This window comes from Pongo pygmaeus, chromosome 8, assembly GCF_028885625.2.
Source record: "Pongo pygmaeus isolate AG05252 chromosome 8, NHGRI_mPonPyg2-v2.0_pri, whole genome shotgun sequence".
In the NCBI taxonomy this organism is placed as follows: Eukaryota; Metazoa; Chordata; class Mammalia; order Primates; family Hominidae; genus Pongo; species Pongo pygmaeus.
Genome location: NC_072381.2, coordinates 136,556,247 through 136,570,286, shown reverse-complemented (window position 1 = coordinate 136,570,286; position 14,040 = coordinate 136,556,247). Strand labels below are relative to the sequence as shown.

Genomic DNA, 14,040 nt, shown 5'->3' with positions numbered 1-14,040 from the left:
CAACTTGGTCCCAGAAGGTCCAGTGGGAAAGAGGAGGAAGCAGGCCACGCCATAGCCAGTGCATTGGAGGTTCCAGAGAGCGCTCAGAAGAAATGCCTGCAACCTCATCAAAGGGGAGCATGGCAGCCCGTATGAGGAATGGGATGGAAAGAAATCATAACTGGACCCCATCCAAAGACCACAGTCCTATTTAGGAAGAAATTGGGTTAGAAGTATCAGACATAGAATCTGTACAGGACCCAGTGTCACACAGCGTTTTCATGGGGAAAGCTAAGACCCCTGGTGTGAAAATCACAGCCCTTCCTCTGCCGGGTGAGCTGCACGGCAGAAGAGGGTGATCCTACCCAGAATCAGGGTCGAGGGAGTGTGAATCAGGCCTGTTTCTATGGCAACAAATAGTGTTTTGTTTTATTGTGCTAGAACATACAGCAATGATAACAGCCAATGGAATCTCTTTTAAAAAGTCATGCTCCACTTTGGATAAAGCTGGTATAATTTGTTAAGGATGAAAAACAAACCTGTGATGTTAAATTATAGCAGCATAAAATAAAATAACAGAGCAAAGCGAGAGGAAAGAGAGAAGCATTTGATGAGACGGAGAAATGGTTCTAGGCAGAGAGAGAAGCAGGCATTTCTGAAGAGCCCTGACCCCACAGCCAGCCAGGCTTTCTCTCCAGGTCTAAAATTAATAGAGCAAAACTCTAGCTAATGATGGAGCCACATGCTTTTATTTGGATAATAACCCTGCATTCATTTTTTATTAGTTAAATATAAGATAACTGAGAACTTACATTGCTATTTGCCTGGAAGGTATAAGAAGCCAATTATGGCCTGGTGTGGTGGCTCACGCCTGTAATCCCAGCACTTTGGAAGGCTGAGGCGGGTGGATCACCTGAGGTCAGGAGTTCGCAACCAGGCTGGTCAACATGGTGAAACCCTGTCTCTACTAAAAATACAAAAAAAATTAGCCGGGCGTGGTGGCACACACCTATAGTCCCAGCTACTTGGGAGGCTGAGGCGGGAGAATTGCTTGAATCCAGGAGGCAGAGGTTGCAGTGAGCCGAGATCATGCCATTGCACTCCAGCCTGGGCAATAGAGTGAGACTCTGTCTCAAAAAAAAAAAAAAAAAAAGAAAGAATAAAGAAGCCAATCATATTCTTACTTACACATACATGCACATATTCTCAATTTAAGTCATATTTGTGGATGTTTCATTTTGCTGCTGTATCTTCAGGGGACCAGTGGCATTTTGTGTTCATAATCCTGTAAAGGTTTGCCACTTACTGACATGGAATCTGAAACAATAAGACAAAGTGGGAAGAGAGCCGCTTGGGAGAAGGGGCTGGGCGCCGCTGGGGTTGAGGCTTTCACCTGCTCACCCTTGCTTTCTCCTCCCCACTCGCTTGGCATGAGTGTAGAAGAAGCTGCCTGCTTGGTCCTCGGTCACATTCTAGGATCTGCCTGGCTGTTGGTTGGATTGGTGCACAGCTGCTATTTATTGGCCTGATAGGATCCTATGTGGACTTTCTCTGTTATTTTCATTTATGTTTGCATAAACACTTATCTTCAGTTTATTTTTAATGTTCTTGAGTTTGGGGTAGCATTAGGAATGAAAGAACTTTGTTCCTCTTTGACTCTGTAGTCTATAAATGACCATTTTTCGCTTGTTAGAACAATGATCCATCTTACTCTGACAGAGAAGAGGTTCTGTGGCCTGTCACAAAGAGATTGCATCTCGTTATGCGAGCTGCCAGGTTCCAGGAGAAGTGCCCTGGAGCCTTGCCCAGAATTGCCTGCCAGCTGATGTGCGTGTTCCTCCCACTGAGGAGCAGGGTTTTCCTGTTTGGGGCAGCATATGAGATGCATTTCTGGTCAGACAGGGGCGTGCCCAGTGCCCGAGGGTCAGGCCTCTTGGCCAGTTGTTTCCACACTGATGACCCAGGCAGCCTGGCATCCCGTGACCTCCTCAGAAGAGACCGCTTATGCACCCTGAGTCCTCCCCAAGGCACCAGATGCCCAGGTTCACAAATGGGGATCAGAGATGCTGAATTTACTTTCTTTCCACAAGTTAAGGTCATTTTTGGGAGACTCAAATGTCAATTACGTCACCCTAGGAAGTGACTAGCGAGAACTAAGTGCTCTACTGTGTTCTGGTGCCACTGGCCGTGATGAGAAAGTGAGGAGGCCACGCATTACGGATGCTGCTCAAAGGCCACAGTGAGGACCACTGCAGCCTATAGCACGGGTTCCAAACTGCCACTTGGTTCCAGACACCTGCAGAGAGGCAGCTAAGTCATTCTCCGGGTTTCTCCAGCAGGGCTGTTTCACGTTTGACCCAGAAATGGCGCCTGCATGTAGAGAAACGCCGGGCCGTGTGGGCACCCAGGTTTAATTATTCAGACCGCTTGGATCCTTGAGAGCTATGCTGAAAGGCTATTGCTCGTAACTCCAGCAGCTGTAAACAAGAACAGCTTTTGCTATAGATTCTTGCTGCTTTCTCATGTTGTGCTTGGAATACAAGATTTCATTTCTGATATGCAATTTCATGATGTTTTTCTTCTGTGTCTGTGTTTTAAGATATTTGAACAGTTTGTCAAGACAAGAATAAAAGAAGAATACAAGGAAAAGAAAAGTAAATTGCTGCTAGCCAAAGAAGAATTCAAGAAACTTCTAGAAGAATCTAAAGTGTCTCCCAGGTATGGAGAGAGAAATATACCGGATGATTTCTGGGGCTGGGAACTTACCAATGACAAGAGGACTCTTCAGGTTTGTTTTTGTTAAATCGTGTAACCCAGCCTTCCACAGACACGAAAGTGTGAGCTTTGAAGACCTGCCCTTGAGACCAGCCTGGCTCCTCTCTATCATGCTGCCTGTCATGAGCCTCCAAATGTCCCTCTCATCAGTCCTGGGAAAGTGGGCTATTTGCTAACCAAATGCATCACAACCATTTTATTCCTAAGCTGCATGCATTTCGAACATCAGCAGCCCTGACGGACCCAAATCACCAATCAATACGTGAGCACTCGTGAGATGAGGTCCAGTTTCTGATCTAATGATTAAGAAGCAAAAATGCAAAGCTAACTACAAACAATAGCGCCATAACCCCTACCACACCCCTTGGCTCCAGATGTCCTAACAGTTGATCCCAGAGTAAAATGAAGATTTGATACACTGGTGAAGTGAACTGAGTTAACTGGGTTGCCAAAACTTACTAAAATAATAAATGAGGCATTATTTCCATGAAATAAGACACACTTATAAGAAAATAGATGTTAGACATTGGAAGAATACATAAGCTTAACTCTTCCTTAAAAATTAGCTTTAATTGACTGATCTTTAAAAAGTAATGAACATAGGCTGGGCGCGGTGGCTCATGCCTGTAATCCCAGCACTTTGGGAGGCCAAGGCAGGCGGATCATGAGGTCAGGAGATCAAGACCATCCTGGCTAACATGGTGAAACCCCATCTCTACTAAAAATACAAAAAATTAGCCGGGCATGGTGGCGGGCGCCTGTAGTCCCAGCTACTCGGGAGGCTGAGACAGGACAATGGCGTGAACCCGGGAGGCGGAGGTTGCAGTGAGCCGAGATCGCGCCACTGCACTCCAGCCTGGGAGACAGAGTGAGACTCCGTCTCAAAAAATAAATAAATAAATAACAAGTAATGAACATGTACTACTTTTAGAACTATAAAACTGTAAGTTTTGTAAGCATAAAAATGGTTAACGATGTATTTTTATTTTAGACTGGAAGACGCAGCATCAGTTTTTTGTTCTTTTTTTTTTTTTTTTTGAGACAGACTCTTGCTCTGTCACTCAGGCTGTAGTGCAACGGCACTATCTTGGTTCACTGTAACCTTTGCTTCCAGGGTTCAAGCAATTCTCCCTGCTTCAACCTCCCAAGTAGCTGGGATAACAGGCACCCACTACCATGCCCAGCTAATTTTTGTATTTTTAGTAGAGATAGGGTTTCACCATGTTGACCAGGTTGCAGGCTGGTCTTGAACTCCTGACCTCAGGTGATCCACCCGTCTTGACCTCCCAAAGTGCTTGGATTACAGTCATGAGACACCATGCCCAGCCAGAATCAGTTTTTTCTTTCTTTCTTTTTTTTTTTTTTTTTTTTTGAGATGGAGTCGTTGTGTTGCCCAGGCTGGAGTGCAGTGGCATGATCTCGGCTCACTGCAAGCTCCGCCTCCTGGGTACATGCCAAGTAGCTGGGACTACAGGCACCCGCCACCATGCCGGGCTAATTTTTGTATTTTTAGTAGAGAAGTAGAGACGGGGTTTCACCGTGTTAGCCAGGATGGTCTGGATCTCCTGATCTTGTGATCCACCCGCCTTGGCCTCCCAAAGTGCTGGGATTACAGGCGTGAGCCACCGCAACTGGCCCAGCATCAGTTTTTAAATGGACATTAATTGATGCTTTCTATGAAGGCATAGGCCCCCTTTGTTTGACCTGTGATTTGGTTGATCAAGAATTAGGTGACCTAAGTTAGTGCTAGTTACACAATCCTCATAAAACTTCTCTAACTATTCTAAGGACAGGTACTTTCTGAATGGGGAAAAAAATAGCATGAATTATCTTCATCACAAGTGCTAATGTAGACAAGGAAATGTGTGTCCCGTTGATTGCAACTTGTGATTTTCTATGGTTAAAGCAGTCATGAGAATGCTGGGTTCTAGCCATGGCTTAGTTGTGTCCACCCACCAGGTGGCCATGGGACAGAGGCAAAGGAGGCAAGGGCTCGGGAAAGGTGCTGGAGCCCCTTCTCTGCCTTAGTTCACAGCCTGGCCCTGGCCCATCTTCTCCAGGCCATGAGGTAAGTATTGGACCTTCCTGTGCTTCCAAGCCCTCCTCCAAATGGGAGGATGACCTCACACACCTCAGAAAGTGACGAGGAGGATGGCGTGAGGGGCTGCAGGGAGGAACGCCAGCGGTGCCTGGCAGGCAGGAGGAGCTCCGAAAGTGATAGCTGTCATTACTGCTACTGAGACCGTCATTACTATTAAAGACATTTGGCCAGTATTCTCTCTCTATTGATAAACCAGCAGCAATAAGCCACATACTCCCCTTCCCATGAATACATCATGAAAACAACGGAAAAAATATTCGGAATGCATTGAGCCATTTAAAAAAGATGACGTACACACATACACGCACACAGAAGGAAAACGAGGGGTAGAAATTAGAAGGGAGTTAAACTGACCCTTTTTAAAATGAGAGTTAACTGCTTGCTATTTTTTAAAATAAATTTTATTGTATATATTTAAACTATACAACATAATGTTAAGGGCACATAGAGATAAGATGCTTACTATAATGTAGCAAATTATTTTAAAATTTATACTTGGATATATTGCTTTGATAATTATAAAGCTATTTTTTTTTATTTTTAAAGTAGCTAAGTTTGCAACATTTCAAAAACTTTTTCCAGATCTTCTGTGTACTTTTCTGTAGGCATCCTAGTGAAACATGTACAATTCGAATGACCGCATGCTGGCCAGCCAGGCGCGTCCCCATGCAGGCCACGTGGGCCTCTTAGAAGCAGCCTTCTGGGGCTGTGTAGCCTCCTGCAGCCATACAGTCCCATCCTGGTCGCCCGTCTCAGCCTCGGTCCTGAGCAGCCTGTGGGAGTGGTGGCGATGGGACAGTCCAGAACACTCCTGGACAGCCCCTAGCCCCAGCCCTGCCCGCCTCTCAGGAGAGCAGCCACCAGGGACTGGGTCCTAGCCAGGTGGGGTTGGCCACCTGGTGGGGTTGACACCTGGTGTTCCTTCCTGAAAGCTGCAGCAGCCGCCTCCTTCGTGTCAGGCTGGCCCGAGTCCCACTTAGCCGAGGGAGAGCAGAGATCCAGGGCCTGTGCATCAGCTGACCTTCGTGAGTTCACAGCACAGCTCATCAGCATCAGCAGAAAGCCGGTGCTGCCCCTTGGCATGGCTAAGGGGCCACAGAAGCGGGAGGCTCCCTTTCTTTTCAGGGACATTTCTAGCAGCTGTCTAGCTGTCTAGGGCCTGTCTAGCAGCTGCCCCTGTCCAGCCCTAACTGAGAATGTGTAGACGCCTGTCTAGCCAGGGGAGCGTGGAACAAGCCCAGGCAAGTCTGACCGTTTGACTCATCCCCCGCAGGTCAGGGGTGCACACCAAGGTGGTTACATCAGTAAAGGAAGGAAGGGGGAAGGAGGGAGAGAAGGAAGAAAGGAACGGGGAGAAAAGGAGGGAGAGAGAGAAGGAGGAAGGGAAGGCAGGGGAGAGGGCAGGAAGGACGGAGGGAGGAAGAGGGAAGCCAGAGAGAAGCGCTTTTGTTGCGAGAGATGTGTAAACAAGCACCCCCACAGATGGAGAGCAGGAAAACGGCAGCGCCTTGGGGAAGGAATGAGACGAATTGTTCAATGACAGAAATGAGCATGAGTCTGCTAATTATTTGTCTTGTCTTCTAACAGCCATGTCGGCATAATCTTGTTGTTTGTATATTTCAGAAGCTATTAAGTTATAATAATTTAACACAATAATTCGGTGTCTGCAAGGAAGTATAAAATTCTCTGTAAAGAGAAATGGGAGGGAATAAGAAGAATCCCCCGAACAAAGAACGTCCACATTTTTCATGCACCCCGGAGCACACTGCCCAGGCCAGGCCCTGCCCGACTGTCGCCGGACAAGCGAGTGCATCTGCATAGGCCAGCGGCTCCAGGCCTTGGCCCCTCTATCCCTGTCCCTGTTCCTGGCTTCAAGTTCAAGGCTAAGAGAACAGGAAGTTGTGGGGCCAATGCCTGCGAAGGTCACGTCGGTCACCGCAGAGGCGCATCCTGTTTTGCCCTCTAAGCTGCTGTAGCCTTGAGAACAGCCTTGCTGGTCGAGGCTGGGTCACTCACGTTTTCTTACGGGGCGCCACCTGGCCTGGCAGCTCTGACTCGCTCCATCAGTGTTTGGGGCTCACTACTTGCCAGGCACTGGCTGGACATTCAGGGCGTTTATTGGAGAACGAAGCAGATAATGTCTCCCCCATTCGAACATGGGAGTCCAATTCCACAAGTGAGGTTTAACAAGATCACCACTGTGAAGAGGGCTATGATGGAGTCACAGTTCTCTGAGCCTCTAGATGGGGCGAGTTTCCCAAAGAAGACACCCTGGCCTGGTTTCTCATGACGAGCAGCTCTAACTGGGGGAAGAAACAAGGGAAGGGTGTGCCAGGCGGAGGGAACAGTGTAAGAAAGACCGTGGCAGGCAGAGCATGGTGGCAGCAAGGGAAGGGCGGAGGAGACCTGGCAGGCAAAGCTGTGATGGAGGCAGGTGGGGGAGTGACAGCTGCATGAGACGGCTGAGGAGGCTGCTGGGGGCCGCTCATTTCTGGAGACCACTCAGAGGAGAGACGAGGGGGTCCTGCAAGTGAGGGTGGGTCAGGGCCCTGCAGGACCCGGGTGAGGAGCAGGCACGGCTGGCCGGAGCCGCTCATCCACCAGGTGCCCTGCCGCTCACGGCCAGGCCTGGTGGAAGGGCTGGCTGCTTGCTCAGGCAGTGCCGCTGCAGGATCTCTGGGGAGGCCAGAGCTGCTCTCTGGAAGGTGTCTCAGGAAACTCTTTCTTTTTCAGGACCACGTTTAAGGAGTTTGCAGAGAAATACGGCCGGGATCAGAGGTTCCGACTTGTTCAAAAAAGAAAGGACCAGGAGCATTTTTTCAACCAATTCATACTTATTCTTAAGAAACGGGACAAGGAAAACAGACTAAGGCTGCGGAAAATGAGATGAGTTTGTGAAAAAATGCAATAAGCCCGGGGGTTGGCCCTGGGTGTGCCGGGGGTGAGAAGGTTACGGTGGAGACGGACACGGGCGTGGGGCGGCCGGGACCTGCACGGTCCAGTGGGCACCGGCGCTGCGGGGTCTTCGTTCTCAGAGGATTACTGTTTCATATTGAAGCTCTCTCTTTTGTACGTTCAGAGTTTGATGCATTTCTAATCACCATGATACGTCGATCCCTTCATTGTTTTAATTATGCAAATTACTTGTAATATACACAAATTATCAATCCACTGCAGGACTGTGGGGAAGCAGGAACAAGAGCCTCTGTAACAATCTCAAGGCGTTTGTGTTATCACCTAAGATGATTAGTGAAAACTTTTCTGAAAACCTATGTGAATTACTTCGTTCCTCCAGGATTCCCGTGGTGTTGAGGAATTCCTTACTCTGTCCCTAGATCTCAGTCTCGTTTCTGAGTAGCAGCAATAGGGTTTTCATCATTCATCATAGTGACAACTGTGAGCATCCCACACCTGGACCGTGGATCACTTACAGGTTTCCAAGGGTGGCCGCGCGTTCCCCTCAGAGGGGCGTCCCGGCCTGGAACAGGGAGCCATGCTGGTTGCCACTGGTCCTACTTCAAAAGAATTATTTTGTACAAAATCATCATATTAATATTTGAGTTATTTTTATTGTATGCCCAGAGTTTGCATGAGATTTTTTCTCATCATCTTTGTATAAAAAATTTTTAATTTTTTTTAATCAATAAATATTTTAAACCAGTGTGTGTGTGTGACTAAGACATTCCTCATGATCTTAAGCAGCAAAATTGTGTTTCAACTAAAGATACCCAGTTTTGAAAGATTCAGGGAGAAAAAAAATCCTGATGATTGCAATAAGGGCCATGAAAATGCCACTCACACAAAATCTCACTTTTCAACATACTTAGTAGTCCTGGGTGGAACCACGTTTGGCAAAACCTTCACTAATTAATTGCATTCCTTAAACTATTAAATATCCATTCATTTATTTCAAGATTTGTGGAGTTCTCTGTTCAGATACAATATCTTTGTCCCCTAATAAACAGTGACACAGACTCCTCACCTACCTTCTTAATTAGTTCCCATGAGAATACTTTTTTCCACACTTATTAGGATGTAATTGGGCAAGGTGGGATCCACTCTCCACTGAGATCAGCCCTGGTCCCGACATTGTCGCTCACCTCACCTTCCATGTTGGGTGGCCCCTGGGGGTTCCAGGGCCGTCGCTTAGCTCAGGCCATTTTGATGCAAGCTGCCCTCCTACCTGGCCGTGACCTGTGGAGTTGGAAGGACCTGTGATGGGGCTGCCAGAGCCAGACTCTGGAGGAGCAAGTGCTGATTGTGGATTAGCAAGGGACTATCAGGAAAGCGAGATCTCCTTGTGATTTGAACAGGGATCTATTAATGGATCTATTAATGGATGACTACCCCAGGGGACAGGAGTCTGGAGGCTGCTGAGTTCAGATCGCTGAATAGCATAGGGATAGCAGCGCCCCCAGGGCTCCAGAGAGCATCCAAGGAAAAGGCCTCCCCACTAGGGCGGAGGGCTGCACCCCTTTGAAGAAGGCATAGCTGTGGCTTGGTGTAAGGAGATGCGTAATTGAAATGCTGTGTGATGGGACTTGCTGGAAACCCCACCCTGGGGTGCTGGGGACAGTAAGTGTGTCTCATTAGGAGGACTCTGCCCAGAGCCCCCAGGGAGGGCTATCGGGGTGGGGGAAGCTGCAGGTGCCTGTTAGGGCGGGGCTGCAGGATTGAAAGGGAGGAGCTTCTGGGGCCCCCATGGGTTTTGCAGGAAGGCAGTGCCCTCTCCTGCCACCCACTGTGATCCATTTGCAAACTGCTGCTGCTGGCTTCTTGCCCTGGTACAGGCTGACAACCCTAGCACAGAATACCCAGGGACTACAACCTGCATGGCCCCTGACTGCTGTCCTACCCACCCGACACGAAACCGCAGGTGCACAGCAGCGTTTCACTTAGAGTGGCCACAGCATGGGCAAAGAGGCCCTGACCAGTCCGGGGAGACTCAGCTCATGGTCCCAGCCCCACCCATGCCCACAGTGCCGCCTCCTGCTGAGCTCCTGGCCCCAGCCCCGCCCCTGCCCACAGTGCCGCCTCCAGCTGAGCTCCTAGTCCCCCGCTGACAGAGGAGGGAAGGTGCTTGCTAGGACTCACGGGGGAACCCCCAGCTCTGCTGGCTCCAGACACCAGTCATGGCCTGGTCCGGAGTGGTGCTGATGGCTGTTGTGAAGGAGGAGTCTCAGTGAGTGCCCTTGAGCTGTAGAAGCCACCACTTTGTAAACCTTACCCTCGTCTCTGTGAAACGGGAGCACTGGCTTATGGGCTGGGGTTACTGGGTGTCTACTTCAAGCAAGATATGAGGAGGTCTGGGAATTGTTGGGATACCCATCAGTCTCCAATGCGGAGATCTTCAAGTCCCATGTGCTTGGGAGACCCCCTTCGCCAGGCACACTCTAATACCAGGGGAGAAGACAATGGTCCTGGGCCATCATCCCGTGTCTTTGCCTCACTACCCTGATTCTTACGCATTGGGCCAACTTCAAAGTGACTGCAGGGGCAGGGATGAAGGGTCTGCCTGGGCTTTAGGAGAATTGCTCAGGGACGGGGTGGAGCTACTGCCACGAAAGGCCAATGTTCAGTCTCATCGATGGCCCCTTTGCTGGGTTAATCATGTAGAATTGTCTCATTAATGAGGAAGCAATTTCTTCTCATTCGATTACCTCCCCAGAGGCAGATGTTCCTTCCCTGCCTGAAGCGCTTCTACCATCATCACAACGGGATTCCTCCAGGATGGCCTCCATCTCCAGGGCTGCCCGCAGGATGTCTTGTTGAGCAAGGGATTCATCGCAAGTGAAAGCCGTTGCAACAGTGAGCTCAGAGCCACCCGACTCAGTGGTGTTCCCCTGTGCCCACCCCCACAGCAGCTGCCTTGATAAAGTCTGGAATGACCTCCGACGGCCTGGATGTGGTGCCGCCTGGGCGACAAAACCCTGAGGGTCTGGTGGCTGCGGGTTATGGTGCCCGCCTGAGCCCAGCAGCCTGCAAGAGGCTGCATCTCCCCTGGAACCAGGTGCAACAAGGGAAGGTGGGAGTGGCCCCTTCGGTCATTCGACTCAGTAACCTACTTAGGAAATCTTTATGTCCATCCCCACAGCCCCGGGCTAGTGAGTGTGAAGAGCCTGTTGCCCAGGGGCAGAGTTTGGTCACCATCTTGGTTCTGTTCAATTGGAGGCCGTGGCAGCTTCCTGCTATGCGGACCCCTCCTGGCTCTGAAGCAGGAGGTGGAGAAGGTGGCCGCTCTGCTGGCTGGGGCGAGTTCTCCCAATTCCACATAATGAGGACTCGGAGAACCATGACTGGACCCTGGGGGATTTGCTGGGCATCTTTAGTACCACTCAGTGCTTGGCACTGGTCGGCAGGAAACTCATCAACTCAGAAAGTCAGGAGTGGTGAAGACTTGGAACCCACAGAAAAGCAAGCTTGGCTCACCCATCACGTGGTTTTGGGTAAAAGGAGCCTGAGACGGACGTGGAAGCAGTGATTCTTGTCTGAGGGCTCATGGCTGTCTCTGGAAATAGGACCCAAGCTGCTGAGCTTTTCCGTGGATCACGTTTCCCCCTTCCTCTCCCCCATTATCTCACTCAGCCCACTGCCCCGGGTCTCTGCTGGGGACCGTGCAGTGTCACCTCCATGGATTCTCCCACACTGGGGCTGGGGCCCGTCCTCATCAATGCCTGTGAGTGCACTGCGGGGTGAGGGGCCCGAGCTCTATAGTTTCTATTCGTCCCCAAAGTTCCTCTCCCAGGGGGTTCTGCCCCGCCCTGTGCCCGCCGAGTCTCCCACAGCAAGGCTCTGGGCCCTCTTCCTTCCTGCTCTTGACTGGTTCTGTCAATGGGAGGCAGCAGCAGGAAACAGTGGGGGGGGGGTCGGGGAGAGAGTTTGGGGTGCCAGTTCCCCCTCTCCCCTGCTGCCTGCCCACATTGATTCCTTTGCCCAAGGCCACAGCTCTGGTCAGGGAGCCGTGGAGGGCTCCATGGACTTTGGAGCCACAGCTCACATGGACTTTGGCAACAGCGGCCTTTCCCGCTCCTTCAGGCCTGGGCCGGAAGCAGCATCTGCGGTGGCTTTTCCCAGGCACTCTGCCCTCTCTGACTTCCCTCAGTGTTCGGGGTCACACTCTGGTAAGCCTCCTCCGTCACCCCTATCGAGTGGCTATCTGTGGGCCATCAGTGCCGTGACCCTCTATTCCTCACCATCATTTCCATTGTCGCCCAGATGGTAATTATCTAACGCTCACAACGAGGCACAGGTACACCGGAAATGATGTCAGCATGAGCACATGGGAAGGCCACCATTCTAGCTGTTTTCATGAATGTGGAAGGATCCATACTCCCTCAGTGCTTAGGAATACACGAGTGTCCCCGGCCTAGAGGAAAACTCCCAGGCATTTTTGCTTTTCATCCGAATATTCGGGGACCTTCTATGTTAGTTCATACAGCCATGATTATGAATCTAAGAGAATTAAATGATTGAAAGTCTTGGCTACCTGAGTGATGGAGCTATCTGCATGCTTATGGTTGTATTTTCCTGCACGCCCATCTGTGGGCCCATCAGCAATGCCGTGGAGATGAAGGGGGAACATGGGTGTAATTAGGGACGTGTTCAGGGAGAAAACGAGCTCTGAAACCCCACGTGGTGTCTATAGGGAGTGCATTTCCAATGTTCTTCTACTTTAGGGGCTGTAGATAAAAGTAACCTTTATAGTTTCAGTATGTATTTAAGATATTATAGAAAAACAGTATTAGGTTATAATTTCATTTTTCCATGTTACACTTTCATTTTCAATGCCACTAACATAACTTGGATGAACTTGATAATAACCTCTTAGGATTTAGCAGGAAACTAAAATATTCTATTAGAGTGTCCATCAGAAATCACTGAATCCCACTTAGGACCAGCAAGAGAGCGGAAGGAGAGGCAGTCGCTGGCCTTGGTCACGAGACAGAAGCTTCCCTCCAAGCTCCAGAGCCCAAGAGCTTCCTGCGGCTGTCGGCTGGCTGGGCCCACCCGCCTCTCACCTTCCTGGGGCCCTTGCCTTTCACTAACCCCTGCCACCCTCCCCTCGCTCCTCGCTCATCCTCCTCTCAGACTCTGCCCTTCTCTCGGACTTGCCCCTGGGGTCTCAGCTCAGGGGTTCTCTGCCCACCCTGTCCCCACCCCAGCCACCTCTCTCTGCCTGGGAGTTCTCAGCTCCTCCTGGTGCTGCCAGATCTGCCAGCCCCTCCACACGTCAGAGCATGCCCCTTGCCCGTCACCTGCTCTCCGGCACCCCCCTGCTCTGTAGGGAGGCCCTCACAGGGAGGATGAGGGGGCCCTGGGCCTTCCTGGCCTTGAGCAGTCGTGACCAGAGGAGAAGCGTGGCGTGACAGAGATGGATGAGCCTGCGCGGACTCACGCCCCTGCCGTTTCTTCACAGATGGTAAGGACACACTCCTTTACCGCGGTTCACTCAGTGTTCCGTTCGTTTTCTTACTAAATGTTTATTGTTGCTACTGTTTATTTTCTTGTTGCTTTGTTCGAATGATCTGCTTCAAACAATCCATTAACAGTAATAAGAGGAAGTTGTATTGCCCCAAAAATACTTACGTTTTTTTTGTTTGTTTGCTTGTCTTTTCTCCATTAAGAACGTGAAGTGTGTTGCAGGTGAAAAACTCCTACTTGTAAAACGCTGTCAGCATAATGAAGTCGTGCCCTTGGCGGGCCTGCGGACATGAGGAGACCCTTGAAGATCGGCCTTTGTAAAGTCACTGTGCTCTCAGGCACAGGCAATGAGGAGGGAGGGCCATCCCCATGAGAACAGGGACAGTGGGGGACAGAGGACAGCAGTGGGGTGAGGGGGCACAGAAAACAGGGATTCGGACAGCTGCTTGGGAGAGCAGAATTCAGAGCAAACAGAGAATTGTTTCCATACAGTTTTAGTTTAGTCTTCAATTGAATCCGTTCCTGCCTCCAAGCTCTATTTTCCAAGACTCGATCTTTAAAAATTGCATTACACTTAGAAATCATTTGGGGATCTTAAAATAATGCATATTTATTGTGTTGGAGGTGAGGGAGTGGAAGCCATGTGGAAATAGCCTCTCCTGGGGCTCCGGTGGCTTCTCCAGGCGTAGGGCCAGCAGTGTCTATCCACACAGTGCAGGCTGTGCTCCCCGCTCACCACTGCATGCTTTACAGAGACACATGGA

The 14,040-nt window shown here is 50.0% G+C and overlaps 1 protein-coding gene across 1 annotated transcript in view; it reads left to right on the top strand.

Annotated features, from left to right (window-relative positions):
• TCERG1L (transcription elongation regulator 1 like) overlaps positions 1 to 8,516 on the top strand; it is a 245,318-nt gene extending 236,802 nt beyond the window's left edge. Inside the window, exons 11-12 of the mRNA XM_054436467.2 lie at positions 2,579 to 2,697; positions 7,589 to 8,516. Coding sequence (XP_054292442.1) covers positions 2,579 to 2,697; positions 7,589 to 7,745 — 276 coding nt within the window. The 3' untranslated portion in view covers positions 7,746 to 8,516. The remainder of the gene's footprint in view (positions 1 to 2,578; positions 2,698 to 7,588) is intronic.
• Positions 8,517 to 14,040: the final 5,524 nt, after the last annotated feature.